The sequence below is a fragment of the Galeopterus variegatus genome, unplaced genomic scaffold, assembly GCF_000696425.1.
Source record: "Galeopterus variegatus unplaced genomic scaffold, G_variegatus-3.0.2 Scaffold328, whole genome shotgun sequence".
In the NCBI taxonomy this organism is placed as follows: domain Eukaryota; kingdom Metazoa; phylum Chordata; class Mammalia; order Dermoptera; family Cynocephalidae; genus Galeopterus; species Galeopterus variegatus.
In genome coordinates this window covers 634,469-656,998 of record NW_007726439.1, presented here as the reverse complement: position 1 = coordinate 656,998, position 22,530 = coordinate 634,469, and the positions used below count along the sequence as shown (strand labels likewise).

Genomic DNA, 22,530 nt, shown 5'->3' with positions numbered 1-22,530 from the left:
CAACACTGAGGGTTGCGGTCCGTTGCCGGTCACGAAAAAAGACAGAAAGACAAAAAAAAAAACAGTAACTTTAACAATTCTACTAATGGGGGGAGGGAGAATAAAGGGGCTCCCACAGGGAGGAATAATACAGGCAGGAAGAGGGCAATGTGTCCTTTGTATCCTAAGAAGAGTCACATTATTTTGACATCTCCCAGGGGGCATCTATAGTGTTAAGGTCAAAAATACATGAAAAGATAGTTATTGCTGTGCCCATGGTCATTTTTTTAAAAAATGCTGCATACTTCACTTTAGAATGTTACTACTATAATGCAATATATACATTATAGGAGTAAGTGGGGGACAGGTGGTTGTTCCAATCCATTCCCTTTTTATGCAAAAGGTCTGTTTAGCCAAGGGCCATGTTATCAACCTGCAGTAAATAAGCCTTTAATCTTGGCCTAGAATGTATAGAAGTCAACTTTTCTAAGTTCAAGTGTTAAAAGGGAGATAAAAGATTACTGCACGTCCCTGGCAGGATCAAAACAACACATTTCATGCCCGACCCCATGGCTCACTCGGGAGAGTGCGGCGATGGGAGTGCAGTGGCGCTCCGCCGCGGGTTAAAATCCTATATGGGGATGGCCAGTGCGCTCACTGGCTGAGCGTGGTGCAGACCACACCAAGCCAAGGGTTGCGATCCCCTTACCAGTCACAAAAAAAAAAAAAAGAGAGAGAGAGAGAAAACACATTTCAGTGGATTTTGGTTTAGACCCTCTTATTTTTTTTTTAATTTTCGAAAATTTAATTTTTTTTTTTAAAGATGACCGGTAAGGGGATCTTAACCCTTGACTAGGTGTTGTCAGCACCATGCTCTCCCAAGTAAGCCACAGGCCGGCCCTGAAAATTTACTTTTAAGATGGGCCGGTTTTTATTTTTAATTTTATTTTGTCGATATACATTGTGGTTGATTATTGTTGCCCCTTACCAAAACCTCCCTCCCTCTTCCCTCTCCTCCCTCCCACCCAACAATGTCCTTTCTGTTTGCTTGTCCTATCAACTTCAAGTAATTGTAGTTGTTATATCTTCTTCCCCCGCCCCCCCCAGTTTTTGTGTGTGTGTGTGTGTGAATTTATTTATTAATTTTTAGCTCCCACCAATAAGTGAGAACATGTGGTATTTCTCTTTCTGCGCCTGACTCGTTTCACTTAATATAATTCTCTCAAGGTCCATCCATGTTGTTGCAAATGGCAGTATTAGACCCTCTTATTAAATGAAACCATATCATCACACTGTGATGCTGCTACTTAATGTCTGGAAGAGTTCATCTCTTACACATGGTAAAAACAACTCACAGAACATCTTTCATGTCCTAGCTCACGAAATTCAGTGAAACACAGAGGTAAGCAGGACATAAAACAGAATGAATATAAGACAGGAAAACCAAATCAGAATTCCAATCCTGCTTGGGAAAAAGCAGAATAGGAGTGAGTTACCTAAAAAAGAATCATTTACACTACAAAGGGTCTGGGGGCTGAAGAGAGAAAGAGCTGAAGGAGAATTATCTAAAAATCACAGATTTGTAGACATTTGAGGCTTGGTTTTCTGGACCCAAAGGCCCAGGGTTTTTTGGTAGGCAGAGCCGTTTGAAATCGCTTTGGACTGCACTTGCCCAAGTCGGTCAGAGAACCACTGCTGCCACCTCCTGGTCTCTTTCAGTAATGTTGCCAAAGGAAATCAGCCCCCTGAGCAATTCCTGCCGGAATAGTATTTATTCACCATTTGTTTCAGCACAGCACTTTATTGAAGCTGGGATTTTTACCTCAAGTTTAATAAAACATAGGTGACTTGCACCTTGGCTCCAGGCATTTAAAGTGCACAATGGAGAAAGCTAGAAACCAATCTTTTAAACACCAGACTTGTGGTTTTGTTTTTAAAGACAAAGTCACTTCTATCCTGCAGGTGTAATTAGGACAGCACTCATGAACATGGACAGAGAAGCCAAAGAATACTACGAAGTGATTATCCAAGCCAAGGACATGGGAGGGCAGCTTGGAGGACTAGCTGGGACCACGACTGTCAACATCACCCTCTCGGATGTCAATGATAACCCACCCCGCTTTCCCCAGAGTGAGTAGCGAATCAACGAGAGCACAGATCTCATGCCAGAGGGTCGCACCTGTTAAACAGGTGCAGGAGAAAGGCCAGTCTGTTTCCTCATTAAGTTCAATTGTTCCCAAGTTCCTTTCCTTCATTCATCATGCAATTCTCTCATAACCACTTCCCTTCTAAGCCGCAGTTTCCCACAGCACTAAACCAGTGTTTCTAAAACTTTTTTATTATCTCCCCCTATGGAGCCTTTTGAGACTTTTTTCCTGATCACCACATCCACTCACACACATTTGCTGGGTAGGGTTGAACTTTGGTGGGCCACAAACCATTGTAATAGCTAAGATTTTTTCACCCTGCCCCCTGCCCTCAAACCCCTATTGCCCCCTAGTGAGCGATATTATCCAATTGAAAATACATGCACTTAAATTAAGCCAAAACTGTAGATGAACACACCCACCCATCTGACCATCTTAAGCAATCAAGCACCACGCACTGTAAGGGCATTGAGCATAAGTGCTGCAAGATACTTAAAACTCAATCACTGGGGCCGGCCCAGTGGCGCACTGCTACAGTGCGCAGCTTGGGAGTGTGGTGGCACTCCCGCCGAGGGTTTGGATCCCACATACAGACCGGTTCCCGCTCACTGGCTGAGCGAGGTGCGGGCGCAGCACCGAGGGTTGCGATCCTGTTGCTGGTCCCGGCCCGGTACGGGCGCGACACTGAGGGTTGCGATCCGTTGCCGGACATGAAAAAAGACAAAAAAGGGAAAAAAAAAAAAAAACTCAATCACTGCCCCTGCGAAGCTTAAAATCCATTTGGGCAGTACCCACTCTATACACAGGAAAAGTTAACCAATAAGCAGCATTTGGTGGACCACTTGGATAGCACAAAACGATGCCTTCACAATAAACTAAGGTGAATGAAGTCTTCATAGAAGGATGAGACATCAGCAGCAGAATGGAGAATATAAAGGATTTATAGAGGCAGAAAAGAAAACACTCCAGAAGGGGAAAGCCATTCGTTCATGCAAAAAAATATTTATTGTAATCACCATTCTAGGTATGGGACACAGAATAATGTACAAAACAAACAAAATCTCTGCTCTCTTACAGCTCATTTGAGTTGAAACCTGCATGTAAGAAATGTGTGTATCTGAAAATAAAGTTGCTAAAGTCATTTTATATTCAAAGACCCCTAAAATAGAGACCTGCTCTTTCAAATGTGTTTCATTTCTAATGGAAGACCTGAAAAGCTTTTGAGCAAGAGAGAGACACAGAGAAAGGCTAATTTGGTAACCAGGTAAAGAGTGGGTTGGCAAGGGTAGAGACCAGAAGGAGGGGACTCTGTTAGGAGGCTTTTAGAGTGGTCCAGAATTGAAATGATACGGACTTAAGGAAATGGCAGGAGGAGTGGAGTGGGACAAATAAGAAAATGTTGGCTCCTGCCTCTTGATTTCTTGGCTAAGGAAGGAAGCTGAGGCCGAGGGTGGAGTCAAGGATGACAATGTTTTAAGTCTGGATGACAAGGAGCATTGTACTGGTAGAAATAGAGGAAGCATAATGGAACCAGTGGCAGACAAGAAGGGAGACAAATTCAGATTTGAATATGAAGTGACAACAGGACAATCAGGTTGAATGTCCTTAAGGAAGGTGGAAATATAGAGCTATGACTGTGAAATGAAGCCCAGGAATAGAGACGTGAGTTTGAGAAGCAGAAGCCTGAAGGGAGTAGTTGGAGGAGTGAGAGCAGCAGACACAATTCCATGTGAAAGATTTAACCAGAGAAATGGGGTTTTAAAAAAACTAAACTAGAAATAGAGTCAAACCAGATTATCAGCTGAACAGCTGCGTTTCGAATCAGCCAGACCAAGCGGGCCCTCCATTTCATCTGTGTAAATACAGCGAGAGCTCAAATATTTACATGCAACTGGTACACACAAAGTCCCCACAAGCATTCATGAAACAAAAGGCGGGATACTAGATAAGCATTTCACAAGTGGTACAAGTAAAGAGGTTACTGAGTTGAGTGCTCCTACAGTGCAGAACACTACAACATCGTGGAAGTTTGTGAAATGCCGTATGGATTAACTGTTGCTTTGCTGATCCTGGGGGTTCCATCGTTGTTACTTCATGAATGGCTCACAGTGTGCACGCTGTAAACTAGATTCTTGAACATCCTTAAACTTTTAGGCTTTCTTCAACTTGGCACTAGAAAGTTATCTCTGATGTTGGCAGAAGGGGCAAAATAACCAAGTTATTACAGGGTTTATAAGTATATGCATTTGGACATGTTGTAGGAAAGTCATGTCACCCCAAACACGGCAGCTTCACAATAGCATAACCGTGGTTTTAGTCTTTCCCCCAGACCAACATCTTACCATTCTAAAGCATGCATTTTGAGCTGTGATTTTTCCAAAATATAGTAATAAGGGAGAATCTAGGACAGAGTGAAACTATGGATTATGTTTCATGGAAGACAAAATGGAAAATGTATAAAAGTAATTTAAATCTCTGTGTCTCTAAGCATTCTTCACACATTATCACTTCTTCCTCTAAAATGGTCATTATTTTGAACTTTTTAAAGAATTTGCTTTATCTCATCATTAAATATTCCCCCATCATTTGCTAAAATTAAGTTTAGATGATCTCACTATTCCATAAACTTATCATGGATAAACTCTTCTGGCTTATTAATCTTCTGACTCCTCATTGAAGGAATTCCATTTTCTTTCTTTTTCTCAAATATTACCATAACTGATTATAGGATGTTGACAAAATGACACATCTACTATTTTACATTGAACAAGCTCAGTCACCTTTTTTTTTTTTTTTTCCTTTTTGTCTTTTTTCGTGTCCGGCAACGGGATCGCAACCCTCAGTGTTGCGCCCGCACCTCGCTCAGCCAGTGAGCGGAACCGGTCTGTATGTGGGATCCGAACCCTTGGCAGGAGCGCCACCGCGCTCCCAAGCGGCGCACTGTAGCAGTACGCCACCGGGCCGGCCCAAGCTCAGTCACCTTTAATTGAACAACATATAATAGAATATCAAGATCTCAAGCTATTTACTATAAATAAATGCATCAGATGTAGAAATCGTATGTGTATGTTTAAACACTTAACACAGCTTTCCTGGTGTGAAGAAAATTAGACAGATGCTTTTTTGTTTTTCTCAAAAGTTCTGCAATAGTAAAGTATAATCCATCTACAACTTTAGAAGTGAATGGAGAGAGATCATGAAATCCAAATGCATGCCAGCTTAGTACAGACATTGGAGATTTACCTGCTCATATTTGTAAAGGACAGTCATTATTTCTTCTCCTGCACAAGGTAGGGTGCTGTGAACTGGCTGAGTGCCATCAGCCTCCCCGAATCTTTGTGAAACTCAAGCCCTCATACCCCATAGCTTACAATACATATTAGAATAAAAGAAATCAAGTACTTATTGAAAATGTGATTGTGTGATTTTTCTCTGTTAGTCATTTACATTATGATTGACAAAATAACAAAGAATGAAAAAATTGAGCCCCAGAGAAGGTAAGTTAGCAAAGATAAAATTTCATGGAGATGAAAACGAACTAAATTTGTGAATTCAGGATATCAAGTCAAAGAGGAGAAGGTTACCAACTCTGAGCTTATTCTATTCTGGAACAAGAAAACAAGCAGCATCATGGTCTGTCCATGAACAGGCAGCCAAGGGGCAGTCTCGGGTGCAAGGACACATTGATGGACAATACATGGAGCTAGTGGAGCTCACTCTCAGTGCTGTTGCTCCTTCATAGATCACTGGTCTCTGTTAGCTCTGGGCAGGTGGTTGTAGATAAGAGGCACTCAGCACGCTGGCCAGGCCATGAAGAGAAAGGTGGGCATTTGAAATGTAAACAAAATAAACATGTGTTTTGTGACCACCAGAAGGAATTGCCATTTGGGGAAATATTTCAGTTCATCACGAAGTACTAAAAAATTGGAAAGCAAGGTACTGCCGGACTAGCTGGTTAGCTCAGTTGGTTAGAGTGTAGTGTTATAATACCAAGGCAGTCAAGGGTTCGGATCCCCTTACTGGCCAGCCACAAAAAAAAAAAAAAAAGAAAAAAAAGAAAGAAAGCAAGGTACTTCCTACACTCTGAAGGTAGATTCACCGAGATGAAAAATAGCTTTTATTCTGTCTCACTCTTAGGATTATGGTCAAGCTATTTTGACTCCTCCTTATCAAACATCCAGTACAGATTATGATCTGTATGACTATTTGGTCAACCTCTCTGGACCCCAATTTTTCATCTGTAGAACTCACATTTTAATTTTTGAACCAAGAAAAAGATGTTTTGCACAGCATGCCTGATATACTATGATAATGACGAGGCTTTTTTTTTAATAGTGACAGATTATCAAGAATGCATATTCTTGCTTTTCTTTATAGAACATTATCAGATGAGTGTGTTGGAATCAGCTCCAATTAGCTCCACCGTAGGGAGAGTGTTTGCCAAGGACTTGGATGAAGGAATCAATGCAGAGATGAAATACACTATTGTGGATGGAGATGGTGCAGATGCCTTTGACATTAACACAGATCCTAACTTCCAAGTCGGCATTATCACTGTGAAGAAGGTAATCTAACTCCTTTTTCCAAATCGTTTTCATGGATGCTTTGAATATATATAAAATGCTAGTAAGAGCTGTTGTACTATTGATATGTATTGCTTCAAGTCCTTTGATAAAAGCTCTTTCCTATTATTTAAAAAAAAAACTGATACTCCTTGTGCTTATATTCAGAATACTAGCTGCGCCATCATTTTACAGAAAAGGTGTCAGGTCATAATAAAAATATAAATATGTCATTTCTCCAACTTAGCCACTTAAAAAACTTATAGTCTAATTCTCTGATATCAATGACTTGATCAATATTTGCACTTGAATACTTGAATAACACACATTCTTTACCATAATGTATCACAAATAGCAATAAAGCAAGACATAATATTATGTGTAAATCAATAAGTAACATGCAGGGATTTTTTAATTGCTTCTTGAAGACCCATAAATGCTACTTAAACTTGAAAAAACTTCATCAAACATAGCAGTTGAGGTATTGTTATCCCTTGAAATTCCTTTGTTTCATGATAAGGTACCAGGTTTTCTGAATGTAAGCGATCGATCCTTTCTGTAACATAAAGCACATACGGATATATACTCAGCTGGGAGATTAATTTTTTTTTAAACTGAAGCTTTAACGCTCTTGTAAATATAGACCTGATGAAATACATTAACTAAAAAGCGCATTAATGTAATCTTCCTTCTCTATTTTAAATGCATTTAAAAATTCAAGATATCCTAAATTATTTATTCAACAAATATTTATTGAGTGCCTACTGGTGCCAGATATTGTTCTAGGCATTTAATGTAGAGAATAAAGAAAACAACCAAAAATCTCCACCCTCATGGAGCTTACATCCTAGTAAGAAAATAATCAAAATAGCAAGTCAATAAAGTAGTATTAAGACACTGATAATGGCTATGTGGCTGGGGCAAAACAGAACAAAATAAGTGAGATCACAAGAACCAAGATGGCTTCAACTTTAAATTGGATAGTTGGGAATGACCTCACAGAGAAGCGACATTTATGCAAAGATTTACAGTGAGCAGAGTCACCTCATAGAGTTGGGCAAGTTAACAGTGCACAACCCTGGGCAGTGCTCTATAAATGACTTCTGGTGAGAAGTATACATGGAGAGGAGAGCATGGGCATGTAGCTATTGAGGAAAGTGTTCCAGGCAAAAGGACAGCCAATGTAAAGGCTCTGAGGTAGAACCATGCACAATCAAATACAACACAGGAACAGATATGTCCAGAATTCCACCAACCAGAAATCTTTATAATCAGCACACAGTGACCTCAAAACAGTGCAAAATGCTGAAGTTAACTTCTGACTAGTCAATTAAATGTAGATGTAATTTAAGTATTATAATTTCTTATTTTATTCTCATTCTTTGAAAATTAACAACATACACTAGCATTATAAAAGGTGACTACAAATAATAACACCAATTTAGCATAAAACATAGGATTAAGAACATTCTCTCCTATATGGCAGGCCTCAAGTAAACAATAATACATTGTTAACCATGACTAGTAAGTACAAATTAGGTAAATGCTCAAGTTTTGAATAATTATTGCTCCTTTAATGCAAAAATTCAGCAATCACAAAAAGAGCTTTGGAGAGTCTCAATATTTTTAAATTTTATATCTTAAAATTATATATAAGATAATTCAAATGAATAAAATAATACTGCATTTATTTATGTCAAATTATCACCATATAGTGTAGACCTTATTACAGCCATTCATTTTTTAAAATCCATTAACTATTACAATTCTGTATCAGAAAGAGACTTCAAAATGTCTTTTTCTCCAGCTCCATTACCTGGACAAAGATTAAACCTCATAAGACAGAATACAGTCTTTCACTGTCATTACTAACACCATATCCATGTTTAATCAAAACATGTATCAATTCTGCCAAGGTCATTTTGATTTCTCTTCTGAACTTATGAGCTGCCAGAAAATGAAATGAAGAAAAAGGTCAATAAGTTGGGTAGATGGACAAATCACATATAATAAATACTTTAGAAGCTATTGACTGTTCAATCTATACCTTTGAAACAACATTCACTGAGACGTCTGACCCACACCCATCTTCCCACTTTGTCATTAATAACGTCACATAAATCAAAAGCAGAGCTTTTGTTTCAATTTTATTTCCCTTAGGTCTATTATTTATCTAAAAAGCACATACTTCAAAAAGAGAAATTAAGTTAAATGATAGAATTGGGTTTTCATAAAACCACACTGATTACTACCTAGTACCTTGGGTCTTTTTACCTTTTAAGTAATCAATCAATTGATTTTCAGTCTCTTTACTTAAATGTTTAAAATATAACTTGAAATATATAATTTTCAGAATATTCTTTATTCTGTATGAGCACGATGTTGTGTCATTTTCTTGTCTTCAGCATGTCTTTCATCTTCCAACATATAATAAGTAATTGTTTAGTCCATTCTCTTCTTCGGCAGATCACAGTGAACAAAAATTCTGTATTTCATCAAATCCAAGATGCCATGAATTGTAAATCTCATTATTGTTTTATGTTCCACTTAAAAAAATTCTTGTCAATTTAAATGATACAATGCTCTCTTATTTCTCAGTTTATAGTTTTTTAGAGACCTCTTGTAGACACAGGCATATCTGCTTCACTAATATCATATTTACTCCTTGCTGTTGTTTCCATGCCATTCTGACTACCCAACAACTTTTGTTTCAATGCTGAGTCAACAATACAATCTTTCTGAAGACACTTTAGAAGGCAATAAAGTTCAACACATCCATACCAACTGTGTAGGACTCAACTGGAGTACACCATGAAGGGCTTTGACCAGGTCTGGCTTGCACAGGCAGTAACAACTACATCCCATCATCTCCTGTTGCACCTACAGCAATTGTAAGGTATCATCAATTGGGGAAGCATCCCTATTTTCAAAATATCAAAATATGAAAAAATGTGCATCTTAGAATTACTGAAATATGGAAACATAAAATCTGTATATATTATCACTCAACCACAGTTAATACACTGAGAAACTTTTTGAACTATTCAATGTAACAACACATTTTTGCTACCTTTTGGGTTTTAGGCCTTCCTAGGCTCTGAGGAATAAAAATCTAAGTCATTACCTTTGCCCTTGAGTTTGAGAAAGGGGACCAACATAGAAAGATATGTAAGGAGTCTTCAAAAAGTTCCTGGAAGGACTCATATTATCTTTTAATTCTATTTTTTCAAGAACTTTTTGAAGTACCCTCACATTTGTAATACAAAATAAGAAGGGCTATAATGGAAGTATGACAAAGTGCTATGGGAACAGAGGAGGAAATAACTAATTCTGCTTAATTAATAATTAAAGATGCATTACTATTTTGTGTCACAATTTTTATGACAATTTTTAAGGATATAATGGCTTTTTATTTTTGTGGGCTCCAACTCTAGAAAACTCGAATTTGAACTTGGGTTCTCAGACATTACTACTCTTTTACTTACCATTATGAATACAGAAATAATCCTTTGATGTTTAATAAGAACAAAAACCATTCAAAAGGGAAAGATCAAACACATATCAAATGTGGGTAATTCAACATTTTGGATATTTGGGGCAATGTTTTCTTTCAATTTTAAGGTGAAAGTGAAAGAGACAATAATCTTAAATAGTTTAAAAATCAGTAAGTAACTTATTTAAAAAGAGATTCCAACAATAATTAAAAACTCATTTTAGTCTTTTCAACAGATGGTGCTGAAACAATTGGGTATCATATGCAAAAACTGAAAAGTGAACCTCAATTATACCTCACAAAAATAAACTCAAAATGGATCATACAGCTAAATGTAAAAAAGCTAAAACTATAATATTTCTAAAACGAAAATTTTTTTTGACCGTGATTAGGCAAAGATTTCTTCAACATGACACCAGAATTCCAATCTACAAAAGAAAAAGTGATAAGATTTCATCAAAATTAAGAGTTTCTGCTATCCTAAAGACACTGTTAAGAGAATGAAAAGACAAATCACAGATTGGGAGAAAAATTCACAAATCACATGTCTGATAAAGGACTTGAATATAGAATATATAGAAGAGCACTTCAAGAAGATGTATAAAGATGCATCATTAGGCATTAGGGAAATACAAATTAAAACCACAGTGAGATAACACTTCACACACAATAGAATAGCTAAAATTTAAAAAGCTGACAAAACCAAGTACTGACAAAGATGTGGTGAAACTGGAACTCTCATACATTCCTGATGGGAATGCAAAATGGTACCACCACCACTTTGATAATTCATTTGAAAGTTTCTTATAATGTTAAAAATACACTTACCATACAATCCTGCAATCCCTCTCCTAGGTATTCAACAAAGTGAAATGAAAACCTATGTTCACATAAAAGCCTGTGTACAAATGTTCGTATCAGCTTTATTCATAACTGTCAGAAATTGCAAACAGATGTACCTCTAATGGAGAATGGATAAGTCCATACATCCATACAACGGAATACTACTTAGCAATAAAAAGGAACAAACTACACATTCATACAACAACATGAATGAATCTCAAATGCATTATGCTAAATGAAAGAAACCAGACTCAAGACTGTATACTGAATAATTCCATTTTTATGACATTCTTGTAATAGAGACAGAATATGGACCAGGGGTTATCAGGGACTGGGTGGGAGGGGAGAGATTGACTACAAAGGGGCACTGGGTGAGGTTACAATGGTGGTGGAACAGTTCTATATCTTGATTATCCTGGTGGACACATGACTAAATACATTTGTCAAAATCCACAAAACTTTACACTAAAAAAGAATACATGTAAATTACAATTTTAAAAAATTTATACCAAATTAGAAAAATGACTTAAAATTAAGGGGAAAACAAAATTTTGCCTAGCTCAAACCTAACATAAACAACAGTGTCCACTTTGGGTTACCAAACACATAAAGAAAGAATTTTAAGAGAATATAATGTAATTTATCAGGAAAGAAAAATGTTTAAGTTTAGGAAGCAAGCATAAATAAATTGGTAAAACTAGTTCTTCAAATATATCATAATCAGAGTGGCAGATTTGCCTATTTATAAAAACCTTGCCTTTTCACTAACAACTAAGCAGGCAAGCTGGTGGAAATGGCCTGCTTGGTTTAAATGAATAAGGTTGATGACCCATGAAACAAAGAGCACAATGTCTGGCACTAAGTAAATACTGAACAAGTGGTAACCAAACTGTCACCTCTCACAGAGTGATGGAGACACAAAAGATTACTCAGAGCCCATGTATTCAGAGCAATGAGAAGCCTGAAGGGACTGCACCAAGGAAAACTCCTTCAAAAGAGGAGAGCCCAGGCACGGCCCCAAGTCAGTTTTTGCTTCAGTTTTTATTATAAAGACAAGAAGGTTACAGAAGAAAAACAGATGGTTAATCAATCATAGTGAAAACATAAACAAACTGGCTATGTGACAATCTTCCTTAAGGCATGTGTAGTTTAAAATAGTTCAAGCAATTTACCATCAAAAGGAGTCATAAAACTAAGCCATGTGATGTACAAAAAGAAACAATGAGATAATCACCCAAAGCACCTAACTCCCTAAGAAACTCAAAGAAACAGCTTAGGGAGAGATATGGAACGTCCCCCAGGTGCTAACTAATCTAGCAGAATATCCCTGAAGATTTTAATTTACATACTTTCCCATCTTTTAGGTTTAGCTGAACTAAGAACAACTGCTCCCCAAGCAATTGCTTTTCACTGTGCTTCAATTCTCTTATCTACATCAAAGTCTTAGTCCTGTGAAAGTTTTCTGGTCTTTCTCAATCTTAGCATTTCTACGTGTTTTTCTAAAGGGTTGGGGTTTGGCCCCCTATACTAGAGTCTTTGGTTTCCTAAACTACAGACTTTGGCCTTCTATGCTAAGGACTTTGGTCCTCTAAACTTACAGGCTTTGGCCTTCTATACTAAGGACTTTGGTCCTGTGAAATACATGTGCTTTATTTCTATCTCATTAATAATTTCTTAGTTAATATCCTCTACATTGCAAGCTGGTGGAAATGGGCTGCTTGTTTTAAATGGAAAAAGTTGACAACCCATGAAACAAAGAGCACAATGTCTGGCACTAAGTAAATGCTGAACAAGTAGTAACCAAACAGCAGCAACAAAACAAACAAAAAACTTTTTTGTCAGCATTTCAAAATAACAAATTAGTTAAAACAACTCCTACTGATGTTTATTTCTCCAAAACAAAACAGTTGCTTAAATGGGCACAGGCTTCCTTCTAATATGAAATATGCACCAATTCAGCATACTTTATGAAAAAGTGCAAGTAAATGTTTAGCTAGAAAATTTGACTCATCGCCATGTCAACATGTGACTTTTAAGTTTTAGTAACTGCTCTGCTATCCACTGTAATTATTTTATAGGACTTATTTTCCAAGCTTTCTGTTATCATTGATGTTTTGAGATAATTGTTACTTAAAACACCTAAACATTTTTGTCTGCTTTAAAAAAATGAATTATTCTTCAGAAATAGCATTTAAGTTCACTTTTGGCCCTAAAGTGCTGTACTTATTTTGAAATAAAACATTCTGAAGGTAAGGGATAGATCAAAAAAAGGGAACAACCAAAAAAATTAAACTTTGAGATGGAATTTTATAGACAAAATTAAAGTCTTATCGATGAGCCCTGGATGAGGAATTCATACATTAGGCCAGCATGTTAGCTCAGACGCTACATAGCCACATCAGCTTAGTCCAGTCTTCTGAGCTTTCTGTGTCTCAGTTTCTTAAACTATAAAATGAGGTGTTGAATTAGTGTTTTAAAAGAGATTTGTAAAAGGGATCGTCTGTGATGAACTAAATAAACAAATATTCACCTGACAAAGTGCCCTGAGAACCCTTGCAAGGTACTTATAATAGCTTCTTAGAAAGAATCAGTACTGCCTTTGTACTCAAGAATTTCTTTTTTAAAGGAACAGAAAAGCAAAAGCGTAGGCCTCAGTTGTATAGATATTCTGGAAAAGAACACAAACTCATTCTTAATTGTTATGACATATTTTCAAATGAGCAAAAATCTCTAAAGATAAAGATAAGGTGACCAACTGTCCCGGTTTGCCTGGGATAGCAAGAGTTCCGAGGAAACAAAACTTTCTATTTTATAACTGGGACAGTCCCAGGCAAACCAAACCCAGGACAGGGGGGTTCCCAAGACCCTTTCTATAGACCATACTGATTACAGAGTAGACAAGACAAAGCTGAGCGTGCCCAGTGTAAATGGCTTTCTTAATCATCAAACTGGCTTCCTTAACTATCTCTAAGGTGTGTAGCACCTTCCTCACCTTCCTCACCCAAGGTGCTGAATCTGATATTAAGATGAAGAACTATGGAAAAGAGAAAAATTTCCCTTGTTTGTTCCTTTACATCTTTCTACCGTTTTTATGAATCTGAGAAGCTTCCCACCAGCCATTAATACTGAACATCCTTTTGAACACTGACATGTATTCTAGTAGCTGATCAACTTTCCTGTCGTTACTTTTCAGCCCCTGAGTTTTGAAAGCAAAAAAAGCTACACCTTAAAAGTGGAGGGAGCCAATTCTCACCTAGAGATGCGTTTTCTGAACTTGGGCCCATTTCAGGACACAACAACAGTACATATCAACGTAGAAGATGTGGATGAGCCCCCTGTATTTGAACCTGGCTTTTATTTTGTGGAGCTGCCTGAGGATGTGGCAATTGGAACGACCATACAAATCATTTCTGCCAAGGACCCAGATGTGACCAACAACTCAATCAGGTTTTTCCACAGATTTCACCTTTTCCTTATATCCTGGACTCTCCCTCCTTTGTATGTAATTTTCTAGCACTTCTTCTCTTTGCTTCTTCCTTCTCTACCCCATGTCTGGAAACTCCTTTTCTTTGAATATTTTTCTGTTTAAATAACATGGCCTTGTCACATTATTTAGCAGTGAAGTGTCATTATGTCTACAGCTCACTTTCAACTGGTTCAGCTACACACATACACACACACACACACTCACACCTGAGTTCTCAATTGTGGTCCTATGAACATTTGGGTCTGGATAACTCTGTGTTGTTGGGAGTGGGAGGGTATCCTGTGCACTGAGCGATGTTTAGCAGCACCTCTGACTTTTACCCACTAAATCCCAGTAGCACTCCCTTAGTTGTAACAACCTAAAATGTCCCCAGATATTGCCAAATGTCCCAGGGAAGTGGCACAAAATCACCCCCAGTTGAGAACCACCTATTCAGGATAAAGCACAGTCAGAAACACAGATGTCAGAACATTAAAAACTGTTGACTTTTAGTGGTAAATATAAAGGAGACCACTGTACAGTCTTTCAACTTTTATGAAACTTGCACATTTTTTTATTTTTAAAAAATGGGGAAAACATATACCATATATATTTCCATATACTATAGAAAAAAACAGACATACACACACTGCTGTTTTCAGGGGCTTTGATACCATGTAGACTGGCCAGATAGGCTTTGTATTACAATCCCACATATCTGTCTCTCCAAGGTATGTTTTGAAATGACAGATTCCAACCAAGATGCTTCCCCCTGAAAGAGGAGAACTGCTGTTACAACCATGGCCATTTCCCATTAACTCTGGAACCAAAGTGCAAACAGCTGGTGGACAGGTTGACACCTCAACCTTCCAGAGCAATTGCCAAGCCTCTGAAGCTTGACACAAAAGATCAGAATTCCAAGGCTGTTTGAGGCCATCTGTCACATTAATTGTTGAAAGCCACAGAGTAAAATTAATCTGGGGCTTTAGTGCAGATAACACATTTTAAACACACGCCAATTTATCAAATGCCTTTTCTGTAAACTGGCTACTTCCCTCACTTGGTGCTATTGTGTATTTAACGATGATGTGTTTGCAGTTTAACAAGAAAGGTTCTCTCCAAAGAATAACTATACTAGAGGGAAATCTGCTTCCTCTAGCCAACTAGTAAACACTGTACATATTCAGGCATTAAAATGGCTGAAATTATTTTGTTTGGATTCTGATATTTGGTTTCTTTAAGGCAACTAATCTGAGTTATAACAACTTTATAGAATTAATATTTCAACCACAAGCTTTTTAAATATAAAATAGGGGACCCTGATGTGCTGGCTCTGTGGATGAGTGCATATCTGGAGCTCCTAGAGTCGCTCTGGGAAGGCAGGAGCAGTGGCTGCGGCAGGCGGGGAGAAGCCCAGGCAGAGATGCAAAGCAGAAAGGGGTGCAGAGAAGTAGAGGAACAGCAAGACAGAAACAGACCTAGAGAGTCAGGGCACAAAGAGAGTGGCTCTCGGTGAACTTTTGGAGAAGGAAAGGGGCCTGAGCAGCTGGGGCTGCATTCTTGGGCCAGGGGCAGCGGGACACCAGGCACTCCCCAGGCCCCAAGTCCCAGGTGCGAACTCCTGATCCTGTGAGCCCGGGTGGAGGCTGAGGTGTTCGTGGGATGCAGGACCCCCACCTCTACCCTCGGCAGATGCTGTAGGCCAGGAAGGGAGTGCAGGCTGAGCTCAGGACCTGGAGCCTGGAGGGTGATAAATAAAAATAATGACATAGGATGAGAAGAATTTAGTGAAGCTAAGATAGGTGCCTGGTTTCTGTGGGCTCAGGTTACAGGACAGCTTCTGGGTTTCAAGCCATTCCCCAAGGTCTCAGGCCCTTCCTGTAGTCCCTCCCCTAGAGGAAAGTTACTGTTGCTAGTTAGACCTATTTTCAGCACCAACCAGACATCTCAGGAGGACGACTTATGCAAATCCAGTGACCGGCATGCTAATAGAAAGGGGTTATATGGGCCGACCCCGTGGCGCACTCAGGAGAGTGCGGCGCTGGGAGCGCAGCAGCACTCCCGCCGCGGGTTTGGATCCTATATAGGAATGGCCGGTGCGCTCACTGGCTGAGCGCGGTGTGGGCGACACCACACCAAGGGTTGCTATCCCCTTACCGGTCACGAAAAAGACAAAAAAAAAAAAAAAGAAAGAAAGAAAGGGGTTATATAACCCTAATAGCCAGGCATGCTCAGTAAAATGGAATTTATATTCATTAGACAACATGAATACATATTATATAGCCAGACTATAAAAGCTGAATCCTGGCAGAAGGAAGGGTTGTCGCTCACTTTCCTGGGGCCAAACCACATTTCGCCCGTTGAGATGTGTATCTTTCTTCTGTATCAAACTTACTTTCGGCAAGGGGCTGCTCACTCTCTTGAGCTAGCCTGCACTCCTTACTAGACTGTGAATGTTTCTTTCTTTTATATTAAACGTGGTGTGGGCCCTGCTTGGTCTCTGGAGCTAGGCCACATGCGCACACTCTGTGAAATATGTATCTTTTATTCGTTACATTAAACTTGTTCTCACTTTCTACTGTGACTCTGCCCTTGAATTCTTTTTTGTGGTGGAGTCAAGAACCTGGTAAGAGGATGGGATGGGTTGAGGCCAGCTATCAGCCCTTCCCAGACCCCTTCTCCTCCAGCATCAAAGCGATATTATCCCCAAAACAACCACAACAAAAATGAAGCAGATTATATTGTAAATTTATACCTTCACAAGACCAGAATATATACATTCTGATCAATTAATTAATCTATTGATATAAAAGAAGATACTATGGAGAAAACTTTAGAGAATAAAGCTTTATGAGGGGAAACTGAAATAAAATAAGTACAAGGTTGAAAAAACCAGATCCCATTTCTAAAATAGTCGGAATATCCTATGGGTACTTCCACATCTTCCCAGATTCTGACTCTGGACCCCTATGTGATAAACATTGGAAATAGGGGTCTGTTAGGGGACACTACTGAATAATAAACAAGCAAAAGAGACTGAGCACAGGAAACACACACACACCCCTAGAATGTAGAAGTTGTTATCTCAAGACATCTAGGAATGAAAGAGAAACACCAGCAGGTATAGATCCACTACTGGCCCGGAGCAAAATGTGGTAGACAAAATGAAGAAATCCTGTCTGGCTAACAGAAAATGCTCCTTCAGATGATGTACTAGTTGAAAACCATCCACTGGCCAGCACATCAGTTAGCATCAGGGAGGTTCGTTAATTGGAGTGCCTGACTATTCTAATAGAACCCAGCCAGGATGAATACGAGACTGGACAGGCCAGAGGCACAAAACAGGGTCCATAGGGCTATTCTAGATCCCTAGAGAAAAACTGGCAAGAACAAGGCCACATGCCTAGAAGTAACAAGACAAGGGCTCAGGCACAAGGGCAAAGTAGAATTCCACTTATCAAAACTGGGGATAATTCTCCCTGCATTTTGGGTGCAAAGATCAATTGGAATTCATATTTCCAGGTATAAGTCCCTGACTTTGTACTTTCCCATAGCAACCATTCACACATTGTATACATGCACTGTATACAATGGTCCTTGGCCCAAGCAAAACATCAGGAGTCTAAGACTCTTAGAGAGAAAAGCACCTAAAAGTCAAATATCTGGCTATCATTTAATAAACCTACTGGGAATGCTTTCCTCTGTTATCTTTCTGTGAATTGCTCATTTTATCCTTACTTTTCACGAAAAATTTATTTTCTTATAAAATAATTTGTATATATTATATGCTGTGTGGCTAATTCATCTTCTGCATTTTTGTTACAAAGAACAAATGAGATTTATTTTCCTAAAAGAATCCATATTAAATCACCAAAAAAACAACATATCACCTGAAGTTAAAATGTTGTAGATATGATATGATCATTGCACACAGTACAAATGTACCCAAATATCATATTGTACTCCATAAATATATACAATTATCATGGGTCAATTAAGAAAAATAAATTAAAGAGAAATAAGAGATTAGAATAGCGGTTACCAGAGGCAGGGAAAAGGATAGGGGCCGCGGAGGGGGCGCAGCCAGGGAAAGGGTGGTAGATTGGTACAAAGTTACAAGTACAAATGTACCCAAATATCATATTGTACTCCATAAATATATACAATTATCATGGGTCAATTAAGAAAAATAAATTAAAGAGAAATAAGAGATTAGAATAGCGGTTACCAGAGGCAGGGAAAAGGATAGGGGCCGTGGAGGGGGCGCAGCCAGGGAAAGGTTGGTAGATTGGTACAAAGTTACAAAGCTAGAGTTAGATAGGAATATAGTAAGTGCTGGTGCCCAACAGTGACAAGAGCTAATAATACTGTATTGTATATTTCAAGATAGCCAAAAAAGAGGATCCTGAATGTTATAATCACAAAGAAATGATAAATGTTTAGGTGATAGATATGCTAACTATTCTAATTAGATCGTTATACAATATGTGCATTATACAAACAAATTGTACCCCATAAATATGTACAATGAAAAAAATAAGAAATTTTTTTTAAAAACCATTTAACATTTTTTCATGTTCAAAATAAATTTTTTATTTTTTATTGAAACATTGATTTTCATATTTATGGGGTAAAGAGTTATATTTCAATACATGTATACAATGTATAATGATATATTCAGGGTAATTAGTATATTCATCAATGCAAACTTAATCATTTATGATATGAACATTTGATCTCCTCTCTTCTAATCGTTTGGTAACATGCAGTAAATCATTGTAAATTATAGATTTTCGGATCAACTGTACACAATAGGACTTACTTTTCCTATCTTAGCAGTAATTTTACATCCATTGACCAGCCTTTCACTATTCCCCCTCCCTCCTCCCTTTTCTGGCTTCTAGTAACCACAGTTAGATCTCTCTCCTTCTCACAGTTCCATTATTATTTGTTTTGTTCTCTCTTTTAGCTTCCACATATGAGTGAGAACATGCAGTACTTCTCTTTCTGTGCTTGGCTTATTTCACTTAACATAATTTTCTCCAAGCTCATCTGTGTTGCTTGGCAGAATTTCATTCTTTCACATGGCAGAATAGTATTCCATTGCATATATATATACCACATTTCCTTTACCCAATCATCTGTCACTGGACATTTAGGTTGGCTCCACATCTTGACTACCATGACTAGTGCTGCCATAAATATGGAAGTGCAAGTATCCCTTTGACATGATGCTTTCAATTCCTTTGGGTATATACCAGTAGCAGGATTGCTGGGTCATATGGTAGTTCTATCTGTAGTTGTTAAGAAACCTCCATACTGTTTTCCAAAATGGCTGTACTAATTTACAATCCCACCAACAATGTATAAGGTTCCCCTTTCTCCATATCTTCATCAGCACTTGAGATGATATCTCAATGTGGTTCATTTAACATTTTTTAAAGATTATTAGGACTTCTATAGTCTCCTTTCTAGAAAGTTGATGTTGTGTTTGTGTGTATACGCTAGTCATCATTTATGGGTAAAACCCAAAACAAAGTCTCTGTATCTAGTTATATGTGTATGAAAAATACAATGTTTGGTTTCCCTGAATTCTTAATAAATGCTGTAGGAACTTCTGGCAAGGAGGACACTGAACTATTTGGCAAATGAAATAGGCCTCTGCTGGTGTGGAAATGGCCTGCCCTCCTGTGCAGTCCTAGAGTGTGTGTGGATTTAGTGAGCCTGCTCATGATGCCCTTCCTCCAAATTACTCCCAAATTCAGAGAACATCCTCAGCCAAGTGAACAGGCAGGGAGCCCAACAAACACTAGCTACTGTTTGCTTAAGGCACTTTTGCATGTGGATGTTACGCCTATTCTGCTCGTGGTAGGTGAGAATATTATGGTTAGAGAAGGAAAGCCACCTGCATAATTCACTAGTGTGTCCCAATTTCCTCATTTTCCATCTGTACCTACACCTTTAGTTTGTTCTCCTGCCTCCTGAAAACTGGCCCAGTGTCTCACTCAAAGAAATAAAGGCCATTATTCCCTTGATTCAGGCCTCGTTTGGGAAACCAGACAGGGATTCCACTTGATGAGGCAGGCTCCTGCATGTCAACCAGGCAGTGCTGCCAGGGGTCCTGTGGGTTAGTTATTTCCATCACTCCATCTCCCAAACCATCTGTGACATCTGCTATGGTGTTATGGGTTTGAGGGCAGAAAGCTGGTTCATCACAGGCTGCTTCTCCCCTCAGCATTATGCTCACAGCTTAGAGAGCTGCCGTCAGGGTGATGGCTCCACAGGCCAAATGGCAGGGCTTTTCTTAACTGTGGAGAGCTGAAAGAGAAGACTGTCATGAGCCAACCAGTATTTTTTTCCAAAGAGAAAATTCTACTTTTAAAATAGCCAGTAAACTTTAAAACTAAGTTACAAATTATACCTACAAAAGAAAATAATGATCCACTTCATTTTAAATGAAGTTTGTAGGCAAGCATGTGTTTTTTCTTTATTAGAAAGTCAACTGTTTGCTGTCATGGCTTACCTTTAAGAAATAAAGTTTTGTTTCTTTAAACAATCTCATACAATCCATGTGTCCGTAAGGCAGCCTGGCCTGGTGGTTAAAAGCAGGAACCTGAAGCTGACTGCCTAGTCTTGATTTCCCTAGAAAAGGACTTTTCTAGCCCTTACTCTTCAGCTAGCTCTTTAATTTCTAACTCTCTGAACAGCCATTCTGAATCTCTGCAGAAAAATATATATGTATTTGAAACAAAACATTTTACCAAACAATCAACACATCTGCATATACTGTACACATGTATACAGGCACACCTCGGAGATACTGTGGGTTCAGTTCCAGACCACCACAATAAAGTGAATATCACAATAGAGTGAGTCACACAAATTTTCTGGTTCTCCAGTGCATAGAAAAGTTATATTTACACTATACCATACTCTCTTAACTGTGCAATAATTGTGTCTAAAAAACAACGTACCTTAATTAAAAAATTAATACCTTAACTAAAAAATATGTATTGCTAAAAAATGCTAACGATCATCTGAGCGTTCAGTGAAACATAATCTTCTTGCTGGTGGAGGGACTTGCCTTGATGTTGATGGCTGCTGACTGATCCGGCTGGTGGTTACTAAAGGCTGAGGTGGCTGTCACAATTTCTTAAAATAAGACAACAATGAAGTTTGCCACATCGATTGACTCTTCCTTCCATAAAAGATTTCTCTGTACCTTGCAATGCTGTTTGACAGCATTTTACCAACAGTAGGACTTCTTTCAAAATTGGAGTCAGTCCTCTCAAATCCTGCCACTGCTTTATCAACTATGTTTATGTAATATTCTCAATTGTTTGTTGTCACTTCAACAATGTGCACAGCATTTTCACCAGAAGAGTTCATCTCAAGAGACCACTTTCATTGCTCACTCCTAAGAAGCAATTCCTCATCCATTGAACCTCTTTATCATCAGACTGTGGCAATTTAGTGACATCTTCAAGCTCCACTTTTAATTCTGGTTATTTTCTATTTTACCATATCTGCAATTACTTCCTCCATTGAAGTCTTGAACCCCTCCAAGTCCTCCATGATAAAGGTTGGAATTAACTTTTTCCAAACTCCTCTTAATGTTAATATTTTGACCTCTAATGAATCACAAATGTTCTTAATGGCATCTAGAATGGTGAATCCTTTCTAGAGGGTTTTCAATTTACTTTGCCCAGATCCATCAGAGGAATCACTATCTATGGCAGCTAAGGCCACATCAAATGTATTTCTTAAATAGCAAGATTTGAAAATCAAAATTACTCCCTGACCCATGGGCTACAGAATGGATGTCATATTAGCAGACATGAAAACTTTAATCGTCTTGTATATCTCTATCAGAGATCTTGAATGACTAGGTGCATTGTCAACGAGCAGAAATACTTCAAAAAGAATCTTTTTTTCTAAGCAGTGGTTCTCAACAGTGGGCTTAAAATATTGAGTAAACCAAGCTGTAAATAAATGTGTTGTTTTCCAGGTTTTTTTTTTTTTTTTTTTTTTTTTTTTTTT

At 38.3% G+C, this 22,530-nt stretch overlaps 1 protein-coding gene across 1 annotated transcript in view; it reads left to right on the top strand.

The window, feature by feature from the left end:
* Positions 1-22,530, top strand: part of CDH20 (cadherin 20, type 2) — a 65,722-nt gene that overhangs the window by 21,294 nt on the left and 21,898 nt on the right. Inside the window, exon 6 of the mRNA XM_008567541.1 lies at positions 14,218-14,471. Coding sequence (XP_008565763.1) covers positions 14,218-14,471 — 254 coding nt within the window. The remainder of the gene's footprint in view (positions 1-14,217; positions 14,472-22,530) is intronic.